The 20,740-nt window shown below is 36.6% G+C and overlaps 1 protein-coding gene across 1 annotated transcript in view; it reads left to right on the top strand.

Annotated features, from left to right (window-relative positions):
- Positions 1-20,740, top strand: part of MKX (mohawk homeobox) — a 61,833-nt gene that overhangs the window by 7,881 nt on the left and 33,212 nt on the right. Inside the window, exons 3-4 of the mRNA XM_054590223.1 lie at positions 1,805-1,958; positions 2,353-2,688. Of these exons, the coding sequence (XP_054446198.1) occupies positions 1,805-1,958; positions 2,353-2,688 (490 nt within the window). The remainder of the gene's footprint in view (positions 1-1,804; positions 1,959-2,352; positions 2,689-20,740) is intronic.

The raw sequence follows: 20,740 nt of genomic DNA, 5'->3' as shown, positions 1-20,740 counted from the left end.
TAAAGAAATAGACCAGGCATTTTGTGCTTCCATAGCAATAACCCATGTATCACAGTATTAATTCCCTTTATAGTTTCTCACTGCTGGTCCTTCTGTGTGTGCATGGGACACAATGTCCGCTCCTAGCACTTACCACCATGGCTAAAGCATAGGAGCATCTTGATATATGTTTGTTGAATGAGTGGTCCTAGAAATTGTCTGTCTATGGAGGTTGGAAAGACTGAAAATTTGAGGTCAGACTGAATCATGGTAACAGTAGCTCAGCCTGACAGGAAGAAAGGTTGATGACAACCAAGACTTCTGAAATGCCATGGTGAGATATTACCTCATGTATGTTAGTGTAAGAGGGCAATTATCATTGCTTAATACATAAAGGCAGTAATTTTAATATATACCTAAAACATAGGATATATTTTGTGCATATGTATAAGTAAACTGGGAAAAACTACCCTGCTTTACCCATGGAGACAAAGAGGAAAAATACTGTTGCTCTGTTTGTTTGTTTGTTTGTTTGTTTGTTTTTAAGTAGAAATCACCACAATTCCATTCAATAATTAGGGCTTGAGCAAGATGCAAAAGTTGCAGATTTATAGTACAAATCTAAAAGAAGGAAAAAAAAAAAGAACTTCTGGTGCAAGCATTGCCACATAAACTGTTATGGTAATGTGGGGTCACATTCCGGAACAATTGGCAGGAAGATGTAATTCTCTTTCCACATTTCATTCTTTTAAAGGCAAGTATCAGCCTCTCGGATTTTTGTATTCTGATGATAGCCTGATGGTAGCCTGACATTTTAAAAGAAAACTCAAGTACCATTTTAGCCTCTAGAAATTTGGTAGCATCTTATTAAAAACAAAAACAATGGAAGTAACTGTTCTTTGTTTTGTAGTGTTCATTTCTTTGGTAGCACTTGACTGTCAGCATAAAGCTGGGTGTTACTTGGCCTTTTCTCCCTCAACTTGTCTGATTGCTTTCTGTTCAGTTGTTTTGCCAGTGCCTCTTTTATATTCCTTCATCCTTAATGACTGGAGGTCTCCATTGGTCCTTGACCATATTTTCATTCTGCCATCTTTTCGTTCAGCTATCACCTCTGTGCATTTGACCCGAATCTGTTCTTTCTCTCCTTAAATGTCAGTCATCATTTTTATTTTCTTACTGCATGTCTCACCTATATGCTAGAAAGTGTTTCCAACTAAACATGCCCCAACACAAACATATCACTTCATCCTTAAACAATTCTATTTTCATTTTTAAAATGGCACAGATTTGGTGATTCAAAGTCATCTCTAACTCGCCCATCTTCCTTACCCACCATAATGTCTCTGGAATTTGACTTGTCTTTGTTCCTGTGTCCTCTTTATTGGGAACACACTTTTCTATCCATTATACCTGACATTTTCCTTTAAAGCCTACCTTAAATTTCTCATGAAGTCTTCAGTCACGTGTAAAAGTATCCTTTCTTTCCTTTGGAATCCTATATAATTTTATTTTAATGCATCTTAAGCCATTTTCCCTATATTAGACTTGTTTATATATTTTCCTACCTCTTATTAGACTGAAAATTTGATCGCAAGGCATCTTCATTTTTTTTGTTCCCCAAATACAGTAAGTGCTCACTCTCTGTACTAAGTACTCAACATGTTTGTTGAATGAATGAATGAGTGGAGTGAATGTGCAGTACTGTTATGCCATGAGAATATTCAGTGGACAGAGATACTGAGAGAGGCCTAGGTCCTGTGTGGGAAAGTAATTGTATGACGGATAATTTTTATGTTTTGTTAATTGAAAAATAATACTTTTTTAGGTGTCAAATTGGTTTGCTAATGCAAGACGTCGACTTAAGAATACTGTTCGACAGCCAGATTTAAGCTGGGCTCTAAGAATAAAGTTGTACAACAAATATGTTCAAGGAAATGCTGAGCGGCTTAGTGTAAGCAGTGATGATTCGTGTTCCGAAGGTTTGTTCATATTTTTATTTTGCTTTCTTGGCTTTGCCTCAATTGCTATTTTTAAGGTCGATCTCACGAAATATAATGGTGCCATAATGGTTCTTTTTTCACTTTTACAGTACTGTAAATGGCCACCAGAATGACGGCTGTTTCCTCTTGTTTATAATTTATTGTGTGTCAGAATAACATTTTCTGTGAAATTCATTAAAATTAAAATACCATAGGGAGAGATCGCATAGATTCCTCCTTTTCTTTGCCCCCAAATTAATCTTGAATATCAAAGATAGTTTTATACAGTTTTAATATTCTTTCTTTACATATATTTTTAATGATTAAACATAGCCGTTGGGTGGCTAGGGCAAAGTATATAGGAGTCCTACCTACTGATATTTTTCCCTCTTAGATGGAGAAAATCCTCCAAGAAGCCACATGAACGAAGGGGGCTATAATAATCCGGTTCACCATCCTGTAATTAAAAATGAGAGCTCGGTCATAAAGGCTGGAGTGAGGCCAGAGTCACAGGCCAATGAGGACTACGTGTCGCCCCCAAAATACAAGAGCAGCTTATTGAACCGTTACCTTAATGACTCTTTGAGACATGTCATGGCCACAAATGCTGCCATGATGGGAAAGACAAGGCAAAGAAACCATTCGGGATCTTTTAGTTCCAATGAATTTGAGGAAGAATTAGTGTCTCCTTCATCATCAGAAACCGAAGGGAACTTTGTCTATCGCACAGGTAAGTCTGTGCTTTTTGTGATACCTTGTTTAAAACCATGAAAACTGCAGCAGAGGCATTTATTGAAATAGGTATAAAGGTGTAGTTTTTATTGCTTTTGCATCAGATAATTCACATATTGCTCATAATTAGGTTTTAAAGTTTTTGTTTTGTTTTTAATTACCAGAAATGCTTGTAGTAGATGATGGAAAATTTTCATTCTTAATAACAGTGATAATAATTTTTATTCTTAATAATAATTTTTTAAAGGTTTATTTATTTTTAGACAGAGGAGAAGAGAGGGAGAAAGAGAGGGAGAGAAACATCGAGGTGTGGTTGCCTCTCACGCACCCCGTACTAGGGACCTGGCCCACAGCCCAGGCGTGTGCCCTGACTGGGAATCGAACTGGTGACCCTTTGGTTCTCAGGCTGGCACTCAATCCACTGAGCCATACCAGCCAGGGCCTCCTAAGAATAATTTTTAATTTTAATGATAAATATTCGTAGGTGGTATATATATTGGCCTTTATTAATAAAATTTAGTGGAGGAATGTCCCGGATTCCATAGTCAGGCATGCAAATTCTTTGTATTCCCTATTTTCTCTTAAATTCTTTGATTGCTAATAATGGTAGGATATAAACAAAAATTAGCATGGGTGCCAAGACTTTGGTGGTAGAACAGTATAGGTCTCACTTAAATTGCTTTGAAAAATTTTACTTTTATTTCAGAAATGATGGATCGATTCCTACCTGTCCAAAACAGTCAGATGGAGTTGTGAATTTGGTAAAATTGTCTATCTTGACTTCAGTTCCTGAAGAACTTTGATCATAAAGAGTGTTTGAGCAAGTAGCTCTAGAACAAAGGATATGTGTGACCTATATGTGGTGTAAATAGAGTCCATGTCCTGAAAATGACAACAAATGAGGTTCAGAAATGTTAGGAGCTAAAGATAACTTCCAAAAGCATCTAGTCCAGCCACATTATGTCATAAGTAAGAAAACCCATACCAAGAACACACAGGTAGTTTATTCTTGCCCAGATCAATAGTGCAGCTGAGCTTGCACAACAGGTAGGAAGGATGTAACTGCTATTAGACTACTATTACTGTTATTATTACACATACTAATGTAACTATTACTATTTACTCTTATTACATATATGCCACCATCATTTATTGAATAGTTATGCTATGCTAGGCTCTATGCTAAATGCTACACAAATGTTACTACATTGAGTCCTTAGCATACCAAGGAGCCTGGTATGTGACCCATAGGGATTTATAAAAAAATTTAAATTTGGTTGGTTTAATAAAACCTTCAGATATTCTAGTTAGAAATCAAGTGTCTACAAAGTATACAAGATACATTGTCTCTGAGGTTTCAGAAGAAAACCTCAATGTATTTTTAAAGTCTTAATTTTATTTTTGTTTGTATGTCCAATTCCAACAATGAAAATAATTCCAAATGGTATTAAATACAAAAAATAGTCTTGTAAATAATGATTGGGCCTAGGAAGAAGTAAAAGATGCAAAAAAAAAAAAAAAAAAACAACAACACTAGCTAATAAACTAAAATTTTAAACTACATATTGACATCGAACTAATATGACCAGAGAGGAACTAGGAGGTAACTTAGATCTTTATGAATGTTAATTTACAGAGAAAGAAAAATAAGTCACTCAATTGCAGATAATTGAGAAGAATATTTTTAAAAAGATAAAATAGAAAGCTTAAAAATAGATAAGTAAATCAAGAGTTGACTCTTTGAAAGCAATAGTAAAAGAAATAAGCAAAAATTAACACTAGGTAGAGTTGGAAATGGGAAAGAAGATTGAACAGTCAATATATAGATATTAAATAAAAATATCATAAATTATGATGAAATGCTATGAGCAATAGTTGACAAGATACTATATACAAATGTGTGGATGAAGTGAATCAGTATTATTACATAGATTAAATTATAAACTCATAATGAGAAAAGTTTTAAATCACTAATTAAGGGAAAATAAAGGTTTTTTAGTAAATCTGCTTCCCAAAACACATGATGTGATAGACTGATTGGATGTCTTTCAAACTTTGAAGAAATCATTTTCATGCTTTATACATTTTATTTTGTCTGAAACATATAAAAGTATGGGAAATGTTGGCTCTGCACAGGTAGTTCAGTTGGTTAGAGAGTTGTCTTGATACACGAAGGCTGTGGATTGGATCCCTGATCAGGGTACATACAAGAATCAACCAATGGGTGCATAAATAGGTGGAACAACAAATTGATATTTCTCTCTCATATATGTATGTATGTATGTGTATTCTCAGTTTTTTAAAAATGTGAATGTTATCCAAATCACAAACTAGATTAAGATAGCATAAAAATAAAAATATTTATTTTGACTATGAAACAACATGAGAAATATTGATAATGTGATGGTAAGGGAAAAACAATTTAAAATTGTGGCAACACTGAACACAGTTATGACGATACAAATGTGTGTAGACAAAAACAAAAAAAAGATTTTTGGAAAGAATGAAAATTAATTTTGATGAGATAATTGAAGGTCTACTACTTTTTAAAATTTCTTATAAATTTCTTTCTGTTGCTCAGTAAAAGCAAGGTCATATGTCTGTGAAATTTACCCAGTGTAATGAGTCTTCTTAAAATGCATGCTTTTTTCAGAGGTAACAAAATAAAAAATCAAAGCAGGAATAGCATGCCCTGTATACTTGATTCTTTTCTAAGTTAAATATCATGGCCATTTATTTTTATTAAAGCATTCCAATGGACTATTTACTTGCCAAGTTCTATTTTTAAATTAAAACTTATTTTTTAGTTGTGCAAGCAATGAGAAAGCAGCCTAGACATGCCAGCTTCTGGTTTTTCACGCATGTTTATAAACTTTAAAAGAACAGAAAACATTTTTGAGTTTTGTGGATGGAGAATTCAGAAAGACTGCTGAATTTCAGACCAAAACTATTAATGGCTCTCTTCTAAGGGAACTGAGTGACAGCACTGGTACAACTGTCGCTGGGTTAGCACTCAGGCATCAATAGTAGAACAGGGGATTTCAAGAAATACTTTCTGAGCAACTGCTCTGGTTTCCTCTGGCATACAGGCTACTCTGAATTCCTTCAGTTCCTTCTGGTTATACTTTCTTTCCTCACCTAAATAGAAATCTTCCAAGTCTGCTACTGACACCACTCCCCTTCCCAGTTCTATTGTAATACAAAAATTTCAAATTTTAAATTCTTTTCCAAGAATTGATCACTTTTAAATACAAATTCTTAGTTTATCCGTGCTAAGAAATTTATCTATTTTCCATCAGTTTTTGTAAAAGAGTTGCTATCTCATAATGCATTTTAAAGGAATTGGTGTATGGGAGGATAATGTATCACTGAATTTCACTTCACTGGTTCTTGTTAAATTCTAGCAGGGAGGAGCTGGGAAGATTATAAAGTAGACACAAACGCATTTTTGTTGATTTCATTGATTTTATGTAGCCATTAAATCTTTCTCTGTAATCTGCTGTCTCCCACATCATGCAGAAAAAAAGTGTTCTTTTTTTTTTTCTTGAGGAGCATAGTAAATATTGGTTACTTATATAACAATAAATATTGGTTAAAACATTTCTGACAGCAGCAGTTATAACACTATAATTCATCAGAATTGTTAAGGTCATTGCTTTTAAATAAAATTAAGTAATACTCAAGAAAATTTAGTCAGTACTCTCTGTTGAATCAACCAATCTAAATTAAAATCATAATCCATTTTCATCATGTTAGGTTAACAGGTGATAATTTCCAGGTATTTTTTAGAATGAATTCTTATTACAAACTGACCTCCATGCCTCTAGCTCCTAGATAGGTTTGCTCTAAGGTACAGAATAAGGACTCTAGCCGTCATATCCACCTCCATTCCTGTTGAATCAATGCCTGTAGTCTCCTGTAATCTCCAGATTGGGCCATTCATGAAGGAGCCATCTGCCACCAGTGCCACCCGACAAAGTCCTCATTGGAGCCTTTCCTAACTTGGATGAGAGTTTGATTTGCCTTCAAAACTAAGTCTATTAAATTTACTTCTTTGCTAAAGGAGAGAGGAGATATTTCTAAGAAGTGTACTGACAGGGAAAATCAGGCATGTCTTTAAAAAAATTTACTTATTAATTTTAGAGAGAGAGAGAGGGATATCGATTTGTTGTTCCACTTATTTATACATTCATTGGTTGATTCTTGTGTATACCTTGACTGGGGATTGAACCCACAATCTTGGTGTGTTGGGATACTCTAACCAATTGAACTACCCGACCAGGGCTCAGGCAACTCTTAAAATAAAATGCGTGAACATTTGCTTGGCTTGAGGACAAGTCCCTGTTCTGTTCTTTCTTTTCTGCAGCTCACAAATGATCAAATTTTAAGTGGCTAGTACATTTTAAGCCCCGCTGATTTGCCAGCATGTAATTCATTTTTAAAATATTTTTATTGATTATGCTATTACAGTTGCCCTAATTTTTTCTCTTTTGCCTCCCACTCCATCCAGCATCCCCCACTCTCTCAGGCAATCCCCACGCTATTGTTCATGTCCATGAGTCATGTGTGGGTTCATGGGTTACTCCTTTTCTTATATTGTACTTTATATCCCTGTGGCTCTTCTGTAACTACTTATTTATACTTCTTAATCCCCTCACTCTTCACCCTTTTCCCCATACTCCCCTCCCATCAGGCAACAATCAAAATGCTCTCTGTATCCATGATTCTGTCTCTGTTCTTGTTTGCTTAATTTGTTTTTAAGATTCAATTGTTGATGGATTTGTATTTTTATGCCATTTTATTGCTCATAATTTTGATTCTCTTTTTCTTAAATAAGTCCCTTTAACATTTCAAATAATAATGGCTCGGTGATCATGAACTATTTTAGGTTTTTTTGTTTTGTTTTTTGATCTGGGAAGCTCTTTATCTGCCCTTTGATTCTAAATTATATCTTTGCTGGGTAGAGCAATTTTGGCTGTAGGTCCCTATTTTTCACGACTTTGAGTATTTCTTGCCCATCCCTTCTAGCCTACAAAGTTTCTTTTGAGAAATCAGCTGACAGTCTTATGGGAATTCCCCTGTAGGTAACTAACTGCTTTTCTCTTGCTGTTTTTAAGATTATCTTTTACTGCACATTTTAATTATGATGTGTTCTGGAGTGGACCCCTTTGCATCCATCTTGTTTGGGAATCTGTACTTCCTGGACTTGTATGTCTGTTTCCTTCACCAAATTAGGAAAATTTTCTTTCATTATTTTTAAAATAGATTTCCAATTTCTTGCTCTTTCTCTTCTTCTGGCATGCCTGTGATGTGAATGTTGGTCCTCTTGAAGTTGTCCCAGAGTCTGCTTATACTATCCTTATTTTTTTAGATTATTTTTTCTTCTTGTTCTGATTGGTTGTTTTTTGCTTCCTTATGTTCCATACCATTGATTTGATTCTTGGCTTCATCCGCTCTACTGCTGTTTCTCTGTAAATTGTTCTTTATTTCAATTAGTGTATCCTTCATTTCTGACTGGATCTTTTTTATGCTGTTGAAGCCCTCTCTAAGTTCCTAGAGCATCCTTATAACCAGTGTTTAAAACTCTGCATCTGATAGATTGCTTATATCCATTTTGTTTAGCCCCTTTTCTGGAGTTTTTATTTGTTCTTTCATTTGAGCCATGTTTTTTTTTTTTTACTTTTACTTTTTATTGTTCTAATACATTTGTCTCCATTTTCCCACCTCCACTTTCCCCTGCCCCACCCACCCCCACCTCCCATCCTCAATCCTTCCCCACTTTGGCTTTGTCCATGGGTCCTTTATACATGTTGCTTGATTTTACCCTTCCCCTTCTTTTCCTTATTACCCACCTCTCTCCTCCCCTCTGATTACTGTTGGGTTTTTTTTTTTTCTTTCAATGTTGCTGGTTATATTTTTCTTGCTTGTTTGTTTTGTTGATTAGGTTCCACTTATAGGTGAGATCGTATGGTATTTGTCTTTCACCTCCTGGCTCATTTCACTTAGCATAATGCTCTCCAGTTCCACCCATGATATCATGAAGGGTAGTAGCTCTTTCTTTCTTTCTGCTGCATAGTATTCCATTGTGTAAATGTACCATGGTTTTTTGACCCACTCATTTACTGATGGGCACTTAGGTTGCTTCCAGCACTTGGATATTGTGAATTGCGCTGCTATGAACATTGGGGTGCATAGGTTCTTTCAAATTGGTGTTTCAGATTCTTAGGGTAAAATCCCAAGAGTGGAATTGCAAGGTCAAAAGGTGGTTCAATTTTTAGCTTTTTGAGGAAATGCCAATCTGTTTTCCAGAGTGGCTGTACCAGCCTGGGCCATGTTTCTTTGTCTCCTCATTTTGGCAGCTTCTCTGTGTTTTTTCCTATGTATTAAGTAAAGCTGCTATAACTCTGTGACTTGGTAGTGTGGCTTAATGTAGTAGGTGTCCTGTAGGGTCCAGTGGTACAGCCTTCCCTATCACCTGGACACTAGAGGTGTGCCCTTCGTGTTGGCTGAGTACATCTTTCTCTTGTAGTTGAACCTTGGTTGCTGTTGGCAGGTCAATGAGATGGATTTATCCAGGCCAGTCAGTTGCAAGGACTGGCTGTGATCACTGACCACCAACATCTACCCCTGTGGAGGATAAGCTGGGCAGGGTGGTGGTGTTCTGATGTGGTCTGTAGCTGCCACCTGGCTGTGCTGGCCCTGGGAAGGTCGTTCAGACCAAGGTCAGCACCCACCTATGTTATGCCCAGGACCACCCAGCCTGAGCTGTAAAGCAGTCTGAGATGGCTACTACTTGTGCTGGGCTTGGAGAGTCCCAGGCGAAGCCAAGCTGTGATCTAGGCTGGCTGCTGCTGGTGACAGGCCTGAGGCTCACTGAGGCCAACTGTTGCTTATTTGAGAGGATGAAGAAAGTTGTGAACTATGAGTCAAGACCAGCCAGTCATATGGAAAAATATCTTGGGCTGCCCATAAGTTGAGTGGGGTGGAGTTTTTGGGGATCTCCAGGGCAGGTCAAATAGAGTTAGCCAGGTTGATAGAGTCTCAGATATGGCACCAGCTTGCTGGCTCTGTGGCTCTGTGGAGGAAGGGTTTAGAAAAGGGAAATGGCCTCTGCCCACCGTGATGCCAGGCACTTCAGTCTCTCCCTTTTTACCACTGGTGCCTTTCAAGCTGCTACTGTGGTGCTGGAGCTCAGAAGGAGTGAGTCTGAGTAGGCGAGTCTGTGCGTGAGTTCTTGTGAGTTAAAAGGAACTGCTTCGGGCTCCAGAAGTTTCTTCCACCAACTCAGTGCCCACTGGTTTTTGAAGCCAGAAGTTGCAGGGACTTATTTTCCTGGCACTGGAAGCCTGTGCTAGGGGGTCTGGTGTGGGGCTGGGACTCCTCACTCCCAAGACATTCCTCCTGAATTTTTATCCACCACACGTGGTTGAGGGACCAGCCCATTTCAGGTCCACAAGGCCTCCTACCAGTCTGGATGGAGGTGGTTTCTTTAATTCCATAGGTTTCAGACTTCCATTCAACTCTATTTCTGATGATTCTTAGGGATGGTTTTTCTACATTTTAGTTGTAATTTTGATGTGATTGTACAAGGAGGTGAGCCATGTCTGCCTACGCCACCATCTTGACTGGAAGTCCACATATACTTCATAAATATAACCTGCTCCCACAAGACTGAATGTTTAATCTTCTCCTTGTTAAACTGTCTAAAATCCTTCTTAATATTATACATCTGTTGCTGCAGAAACATATGGGCAGATGGGACTCTTCTCTGTAAGTGCGAATTAATCAGATTAGCTTCCCCTGTACTTGACTGAAGTGAATACCCCTGAAGAAGTAGAGATTTTGGTTGAGAGAAGAAAGGTCATTTAATTAATACATGGAACACTTTGGATGGTAGAGTCCATTTGGATGACCTGCCACATTTGGAGCAAAATGAGAGAATGAAGTATTTTGGTTACTAAGAAAAGAGGAATTAGAAAGTAGAATGAAATTTGGGAGAATGACAAAAGCTAAACACCATTTCCAAACATTTTTCTTGGCTAATGATATCTCACAAGGGAAGAGGTGTTCACTTTTCTCTCTCTTCCTATATCATCGTATACTTTAGAATTTAAGCTGGGATCAATAGTAGTAAAACCCAGGTATGCTCAGGAGTTCAATAAACCATTGAATTAGCGTGGGATTTAACCTTAATGTGTAGCACACTGGGTTAACAGGCAGTTTTCTGGGACACAATTCATTCTTATAAGAGGTGCTCTTTTGTGCATTCATTCAACACAAAAATGATGATTGAAAGTCCCTCCCCACAGCCCCTGTTCTGGGTTCACTGGAGCCCTGGGTTTGTGCTAGCCTGCTCATCAAGCCCTGTAGTTGAATGAAACAGAAGAAAGATTTAAAGAAATGCTTTGGCAGGTCTTTTTGAACATCGAATAATCACTCCTAGTTTATGTTTCATCAATGTCAGCTTTTCGTTATCTTAAAGAAAGCTGCATGGTATTGGAGAGAAGACTTCCTCAAGACCCAGCGGTTAAGGATGGTGTGTTTCTGTGTACTGTTGAACCTTGAACAACATGGGTTTGAAGTGCACTGGGCCACTTATGTGGGGATTTTTTTCAATAAATACTGTAAATATATTTTCTCTTTATGATTTTCTTAGTAAGATTTTCTTCCTTCTACCCTACTTTACTGTAAGAATGCAGTATATAATGCATATAATATAAAAACTATGTGTTAACCAACTGTTTATGTTATTGGTAAGGCTTCCAACAGAAGGTTAATAGTAGTAAAGTTTGGGGGGAGTTAAAATTTATATGTGGATTTTCAACTACATTGGGAGCTGGCACCCCTAACCTCCACATTGTTCAAGGGTCAACTGTAATATGCTAGGTTTTCTTTGGGGTTTTGTTGATAAATAAGTCTCCTTTGAACACTTTTTCTACTTGTCACTTTCTTGTATTTAATGAAAGTATTGTGCTTTGCTGCTTTGGATTATTCCCAACATTCTTTTCCTGGCATGCAAAGACCTTTGATGTACCCCAGCAGAGGATCATGAACCTCTATCAACACCAAGCTAGGGCACTTGAAAGGTTATCCAATTTCTTGTCTTGTATCTTTACTACAAAATTGCCTCCTTTGAACCATCATCTGGGAATGAGACATTTCACATATATGAAATTTGTAGATAAAAATGTAAGTACCAATTTTTAAAATGTAGGATTTCTGCTCTCCTAAACTTACAGTATTAAACACAGTATATGGGTTATGCACCATAGTGTCTCTTCTCTAGTCTCACTCCTCCTATTGTTTCTTTTAATCCTCACTCAAGGATATGTTTATAGTTTTTTTGTTTGTTTGTTTGTTTTAGAGAGAGAGGAAAGGGGGAGGAAGGGAAAAGAGAGAGAGAGAGAAAGAGAGAGAGAGAGAGAGACATCAATGTGAGAGAGAAACATTGATCAGTTGCCACCTATCCACGCCCTGACTTGGGATGGATCCCACAACCTAGGTATGTGCCCTGACAGAAGCTCTAATCTGCAACCTTTTGCAGTACCTGGGAATGCCCCAACCAACTGAGCCACCTGGCCAGGGCCTCCTCCTATTGTGTTTTTGTGTGCCGTTCCACCCTTTTACCTCAGTGATTTTAGGATTAACCACAATCCTAAATGTACTCCTAGCTCCTTTGAATAAAAAATGGTGACTCTCTAATAGACTTTTTAAAAAGGGATCTTTTCTAATTACTTATTTCAAAGCAGTAATGTTTTAGATGAGATTTCTAGAAATTCTGACCTTTGAATAAACATAGGCTTCCTATAGAATTATAAAAACTTAAGCATTGTTCTAAACACCAGATATTTTTAAATATCTATTGGTGATAATGGTGGGACAACACATACACATGGATTAGTTCTAAAATTAAAATTAGCTTGATTTTTGAGAGTTAAATATTTTTATGGATTTATTTGCAAAATTTAAGTGAAATTTTTATGTGTTCCACCTACTGTTAAAAACTGAGAGATTAATTGCAGACCAAAATTAAAAAGGGGAATAAATGTTGACATGAGCAGTTGCTGACTCCTTCAGGGGTTAGCATCTCATTTATTTTCTTTGTTTCTTGGCATCATGTGAAAGCCTGCCAAAACCTAATTGTGGATACTGAGACTCACAGTCCCGTTCAACAACGTGACTTACAAACAAATTGAAGGTATACAGCAACTTGTTCGTAAGTCACAAAATGTATATTTTTTAAGATTGTATTTTACCCTGACATTGCTCAGCCTTTTATGTTGTATTTCCTCCATGTGGCACCTAAAAATGATATAACACTAACTTTATTTTTGTGCGAATGTAGACAATTTTCTGAAATGCAGTTTGCGTCTTCTCTCGTGCTGATTTTCACTGCCTTGTACATAGTAAAAGTTCACTGAGGCCCTGAAAGGGTGTTTTATTCATTTTTATAGTGCCCCCATCCCTTAGTACAGTATCTTTTACATATTTGCTCCATAACTGTCTCTTAAATGAATGAGTTCATGTTTTAATGAGTCTGTCTCTTAAGTCATAGAAGACATTTTAATGTGTATGTTGATCTCTGTGAACATAAGAGAAAGAAAATAGTCCTAAATAACTTTTAGTGGGTCAAAAAGGAAAGACAAATACAAGAAGTTAAAACCAGAGGAAGAAAAGTAAGCAAAATGAAGCTTAAAATTGCAAGATGTTTAAGACATTAAATAGAAAACATTTAGAAAATATACAATAAAACTAAACAGATTTTTAAGGAAAGAGTGACTTTCAAAAAAATGCAAGGGTGATAAAATCCACCAAAAGATAAAAAGGGTCGCCTATAGACAAAAACCAATGGAGCCTTGGTGATTTTGACTTCACTAATAATATTCCTGGTGGGTACGTAGTACACAGCCTTGTAGGTGATACTTAAGAAACAAAGCACAGATTTAGACCCACTGATTTAAAAGCTTTGGTGCTGTTCACCCTCAGGGTTGCCATGACTGCTTTGACTTTTTCAGGATGACTATTTTTATTCATATGATAGAACTGGAGATAGTTTATGCAGAAATTTTACATTTTCTTACTCCTACTCATGTGAAAGTAGAGATTCCATACATTTGACACATTTTCCTGTAAAAAACAAGTTTATCAATGTGAAATTTTGATTCTGCAGGGTATTTTCTATATTTTGGCATTACTGTCTACTGGCATTCAATCAATTGTAATTGATTTCCTGACACTATGCATTTCAAACTTGCTGGAGTGGTCAGTCACATCCTGGTGCAATTTCATAGAAGTGCTTGTTCATGTCACTATATTTAAGGCTGTGTCAGTATTTCCATTCAGAGACTTTTCATTCCCTAGGGCTTCTAAATAAGTCATAAAAATTCAAGCCAAACTCAAAGTTGGCATAAAAGGGCCATTTTCCCCCTTCTCCTATGTATAAGGAATTTAAGTGCAAAACTCCTACAATTCTAAATTTAGTCAGATTTGTAAACTCTTTACACACTGACAAGGCCAAATAAGATCTGTTGACAGCTCTCCAGTCTGGTACTAAAAAAGATGACAAAAGGTTTTACTGTCTATGAAAATAACAAGGCATTCTGTTTCATGAATATGGAAGTGGTTTCTTTCTTTCCTTTTTTGATTCATCACAATTAGCTTTTCCCTTCTGCTTCCCTAGTTTGTTTCTAAAGTTAAACAGGTACTTTTCTATGTCAAAATTTGTCTTGTTGCTGTAACAAAATTTTTACTCAGGTAAATGTGTGTTTTCTTCCAGTTCAAAATTTGGTGCTTTTCAATTGGGAAAGTTTGTTTTCTTGTTTTCTATTAGAAATTATATAATTTATATTGTGCTTTGGGAAAGTAATATAATAATTTTGTTTACTTTGCCCAATTTCTTTCGCAAGACTTGATTATTATTATTACTTTTTATTTGTTTTCAGGTTCGATGAAGCATGACATATTTGAATAGTAGCTACATAATGACCCTTCTTCCCTTTCTTCTTTGACAGCTTTGTTATCCAATTTTGCTCATTTTTGTTACACTAATAAGGGCAATAGCCAAGGATTTTATAAATCCAGCTGTGGATTTTACAGGGTCCTCTACTTCAGTCCTTCAGTTTGCAGATTAGAAAATTGCTTTGGGCTCTTCGCTAGGCATAATTGTTGGGTTTTTAGATCTGAGTGCTTGGTTTGTTTGCAGATGTAATCCTGAACCCCAGTACAGTAAACCTGATTGCTTTTGGTAATTTCAGGTATTTGACTTTTACTTAAAATAGACTTAAATCCTTAGTATTGACCTTTTGAGAATTTAGGCTAGGTCTGTACATTTTTAAAAAAGTCTCTTTTTTAATGGCTGCAGTGAAAAGGTCTTCACACATGATGACAAGCTGTAGGTTGTAATAGGCACACCGTACCAGAGAGATCATCCTCATGGAAACAGAAATAGTTGCAGAAGCTCCCAGACAGCTAATATCCCTGTGGTATTTGTGTGTGTTAAGTCACATAGTAATAGTAGTGATAGAAATTGAACATAGTGGGGAAAACAAAGTATGTTTTGAAAGTGACCAGTGGTGTCTTTCCTCTGCCTTGTGCACATACTGGAGACATCACCTGAAAGTGGTCAGAAAAAATTTGAATGATGATAATAATCCAATTGGAAAATGTATTGAGATGGTAGATTAGTCACAGTTTAAAGCAACAACATTGGCTTCTAACAATTTTGAGTCTGCCCCGTCAGAAAAGCCAGTCATGAACCATTTTTCGTGCCCAGTAAGGACATTATTCTGCAGGAAACACTAAGGTGTTTCAATGTCGAAATTACCCCTTTACGTTTCTTCAGGTGAGGCACTTCGCTAAATGTACCAAGGAAAAAGAAAATTGCAGTTTAGACTTGACTTTCTCACAGATCTGGTTAACACCTTCATGATGGCATCATGGCCAAGGTGCTCTGAAGTGCACGCTGTGTGTTCCACAGTCACTGGACTGCAGTCGGGTTAAAAATAACCTCTAGCCCTGGCTGGTGTGGCTCAGTTGGTTGCGGTGACATCCAGCGAACCTAAAAGTTTTCGGGGTCAGTTCCCGGTTAGGGCACATAACTGGGTTGTGGGTTTGTCCTGGTCAGGATGTGTATGGGGCAACCAATTGACGTTTCGCTCTTACATCAATGTTTCTTCTCCCTCCTCCTTTCACCTTCCTCTCAAATCAATAGGCATGTCCTCAGGTGAGGATTAAAAAAATAGGCTCTTGCCCACTGACTTCAGTGCTTTGGAATATCTTTGGTACAGTGATCAAGATGGACATTTTTGACAGAAAGAATGCGTTCTCTTTTTGGTACCATTATATACCCCTTTTTGGTACCATTATCTACATATATATTGGGATATAATACAGTATATATACTGGACACAAAGGCAATTTTACCTTTGATCAAATTTCATTTAAATAGAGAATAAAATTTCTTAAAATAGTAACTTTAAGAGGAATATTTTGGTAATATAAAATTAAAAAGAAAAACACGCCAATGAAAATGAGACCTTTTACACCACTGAAAGGTGGTCAGAAGACAACCGTTCATAAAGTGTGATTTCCAAGAAACAGATTGCTCTATGAGTTTTCAGATCATTGCCTGTGTATTTAAAATTTAGAACTGCTAGTCCCTTGGATCGAGCCAGACTCAGGCGATGGTGGACAAAGCTCTCAGTATGGCAGAGACGTTTTAAGTAAGAATGCCCTGTTCTGCCAAGACTGTCATTATGACACTAAAATGTACCCTTTGCTAAGGGCCAAGATTCAGAGTTTCTCCTTCCAGTTTCTACACTGATTTAGACAACAGATGCTGAAAAGGCAAAGTGCTATTCAGGATCATTTGTCACATGGCCTCAGGGCAAGAGGACGGCCACCTGCCAAGAGCAAGAATTCCTTAAATGTTACTGGGTCTTACGTTTCTCAGCGTAAAATCCCTGGCCAAAAGTTGCTTGGTGCCATGTGCCTTTGCTGTGATGTTTTTGCCTAGCACAAAACTCGATGGTTGCAATATTGTGACTGTTTAAGAATCTGAATAGCCTTCACTTGTTTGCAATGGAGGTTGAGTGCTACTGTTGCTGTGCATTTTCTTTTATCGTTTTGGTCGCATTTATTCTCGCTATATATTTTTTTCTCCTTTAATTCTCTTCTGAGCTGCTAAATCTATCCAGCTGGATCAAGGATTTTTTTTTCACAACCTGTCAGTAGTGCAATTGGTCTTGTTTCAGCTTTTATTATGTCTCCTGAGTTCCTTTACTTTAGACCTTTTCAAAAATATGGCACCACTTCAGATTCACTCATAACCCATGGGGCCTCCAGTTTTTCTAACCTGTGTACTTTTGTCTTTCAGAGGATAATTTTTAATATATATTTTTTCTTAAAATGCACTTTAAAAAATATAAACATAAATTATCTGGAATAGTAATTCTCAACTATCTTGAAAGGTATTTGAGTTCTATTTCACAGTTACTATGATTGAAGCAGTAAAATTTAGTTTATAGTTACAATAACTTTCCTTTCATTAGGAAAATATTAAAAAGCTCAACTTTATGATTTCATGACATATTACCAACCCCCAAATACCATTCCTAATCCCCACCCCTTAACACATGCACTCAGTGAAATGCTAATAGGAAGCTCAGAGAAGAAGCATAAAGACAAATAATCTATGTTCTGTTTGACCTCAGCCTGTCTCTAAGATGCTTTAATTAAAATGATAGTAAAGAAGTCTGCATAGAGACTTGGTTGAAGCAATATAAGTTTAATCTATATTTTGATTATAATTTTATTAAATCTCATTGAATTTCTTGCTTTAGCTGTGGTTTGTTGGGCCCGGATTTTCTCTCCAGTCAGCCTACATGTCTGACCTGCAATTACCCGCATGTAGATAAGGCCACAGAATGTGGAAAGGAAGAGAGGATCGCCTTAGAAGTCAGGGGCTTGGGATCTAGCCACAACTGCTAACAATTGGATGTATATTCTACAGCAAGTCACTCTATTAACTAGGACTTCAGTTTCTTCAGCTGTAGAATGAGGGAGTGTGACAAGAGAATCGATAAATATTTTATTACCTCTGATAATCTGAGATTCTGTGCAATGTGTAGGAAGAGAAGGAAGCCCACAGTTTACAGAAAACCATAGTTACATGCATACCTTACTATCTCTGTTAGAAACAGTATTTGGGCTCTGAGCAACAGGACAGCGACATTTCAAAGGAGCGGTGGGGAGCATGGCAACAGTGATGGCAGATAAAGGATCCTGGGTTAGGCAGCTAAGAAGGAAGAGGGCTCATGGTTACATCTGTCCATGTCTTTTCCCCGCAAATTGATAGCCAGTTGTCCCAACACAATTTACTAAGTACTTCCACCTTTGCTTATTGATTTGAAATGCTGCCTTATTATATACTTTCTTTATGTGTGTCTATTTCTATGCAGTCTAATGGATTTCATCAAACTTTAAAAATATTTCTTTATCAATAGTACACTATTTCCATGACTGTAGCTTTACTGTGCATTTTGGCATGTATTAGGGTATTTCTACGTTCATTTTTTTAATCCTTACTGGAGGATACGTCCATTGATTTCTAGAGACAGAGGAAGGGAGAGGGAGAGAGAGAGAGAGAAACCTTGATGTGGAAGGGAAACATTGACCAGTTGCTCCCTGTACACGCACCGAACTGGGATCGAACTCACAACCTACGTATGCACCCTGACCAGGAATTGAAGCCACAGCCTTTCTGTGTACGGGATAACACTCCAACCAACTGACCCACCTGGCCAGGGCTTCTTTCACTTTTTAATAATATTATCATCTAGGCTCTTGAATTTACTTTTCCAGTTGAACTTCAGAGTAAGTTTGACAATTTTTTAAAAAATTTTATTGGAAATTAATTTGGGATTGCATTGAATGTATATGTTAATTTTATCCTTATTATATCAAGTCTTCCCACTCAGGAACATGGTATATTTCTCCATTTATTCTGATCATCTTTCATGACACAATACATTTTTTAATTATATTTTATTATTTATGCTATTACTGTTGTCCCAAATTCTTCCCCTTTGTCCTCTTCCACCCAACCCTCCCCCATTCCCTCAGGCATTCCCCACACCATTGTCCATATCTATGGGTCCTGATATTTGTCCTTTGGATATTATATTCCATATCCTGTATTCCATATCCATATCCTATGGAGATGACTATGTACATCTCCATAGTCATATATTCTGTAGCTCTTCTGTAACTACCAGTTTGTACTTGTTCACCTTTTTCACCCACCCCCGAGTCCCCTCTCATCTGGCAACCATCAAAGTGTTCTCTGTATCTATGATTCTGTTTCTGTTCTGCTTGTTTCTTTCAGTTTTTAGATTCAATTTTGATAGATATGTATTTATTGCCATTTTATTTTTCGTATTTTTCTTCCTCTCCTTCTTCTCCTCCTCCTCCTCCTTCTTCTTCTTTTTCCTCTTCCTCTCCTTCTCCTTCTCCTTCTCCTTCTTCTTCTTTTCTTACAGAAGACCCTTTAACATTTCATGTAATACTCATTTGGTGATGATAAACTCATTTAGCTTTTTCTTGTCTGGGAAACCCTTTATCTGTCCTTTGATTCTAAGAGATAGCTTTGCTGGGTAGTGTAATCTTGGTTGTAGGTCCTTACTTTTCATCACTTAGAATATTTCTTGCTAATTCCTTCCAGCCTGCAAAGTTTCGAGAAATCAGTGGACAGCCTTATGGGGACTCCTTTGTAGGTAACATACTGCTTTTCTCTTGCTGCTTTTAAGATTCTCTCTTTGTATTTAACCTTTGACATTTTAATTATGATGATGACACAAGAAATTTTTATAGTTTTCTTTACATTGGGTTTACATATTTCTCATTAAGTTAATTACTAGGTATTTTATTTTGTTATTCTTATTGTTTCTATTGTAGATGACTTTTTTGTCCATCACATTTATAATATTATCACTGATATATGGAAAATCTGTTGGGTTTTGTATATTTTTCTTACATGCAGTTGGATTGTCAAACTACATACAAGCATATAACTTTCAAATAGTAACTCCTCCTCCCTCTTTCCCCTCCTCTACTTATTACATTGCATTGACCAGGTTTTCCAAAACAATGTTGAGTAATAATGGCAGATATTAAAGGAAATTTTTCTTATATTTTTACTATTATGTTTGCAAAATGTTCTAGTATAATCACTTTATCAAATGAAGGAATTCTCCTTCCATTTCTAGATTATTTATTAAGAGATTACCCCCAGCCCCCCAGCCCCACACACAAAACTAAATAGGTTACTTGCATTTATCAAATGCTTTTTCCACAATTTTTAAAACTGTCATCTAGTTGTCCTCTTTAATCTATTTATAAGGAGTAAATTTACTAGTTTTTGTCCTTGAATTTTTAGAAACAATTCTACCCCACACAATATAGCATTCTTTTAATAATACCATAGCTCTGGATTCAATTTATTAACAATTTTTAGTAATTTTGTATCAAAATTCTCAAGTGAGCTTTGTCTATAATTTTCTCTTTTTTTAATGCTCTCTTTGCACAAGTTTGATATTAGAGTTACCCTGTCTTGTGGAAATAGCTGGAAAGTATCTTACCTTTTTCTGCTCTGGTCACATTTAAATGAAATACGGGTTAGTACCTCCTAATATCTTGAAGGTTTGAAAGAATTCACCCATGAAATGATCCTGGCCTGGAATTTTTTAGTCCTCTACTTTTCCTCTCACATTTTCCATTTTTCCCCTCTATGTTGTGAACACTTTCCTCAACTTTATCTTTCCAGATTACTGATTTGGTCTTCAGTTTTTCCCTTTCATTCTAGTTTTGCCATCTCATTTTCACTTTCCAAGACAGCTTGTTTTCTTATCACTTTTTTTCATAGCATTCATAACCCCTGTAGAGATCAGAATTTACCTGAATCTTGACTCCGCATCTCTTAATGGCCTCACGCCTTTGCTAGGAGTCCTCTTTAGACAGGTCTCCTAACTTGTTTAAAGAACATTTGTACTAGC

The sequence above is a fragment of the Pteronotus mesoamericanus genome, unplaced genomic scaffold (genome assembly GCF_021234165.1).
Source record: "Pteronotus mesoamericanus isolate MK-2021 breed Mesoamerican mustached bat unplaced genomic scaffold, CSHL_Meso_final contig_130, whole genome shotgun sequence".
In the NCBI taxonomy this organism is placed as follows: Eukaryota; Metazoa; Chordata; class Mammalia; order Chiroptera; family Mormoopidae; genus Pteronotus; species Pteronotus mesoamericanus.
The sequence above is the reverse complement of the archived record's forward strand: the minus strand, read 5'-3'. Positions and strand labels throughout refer to the sequence as shown.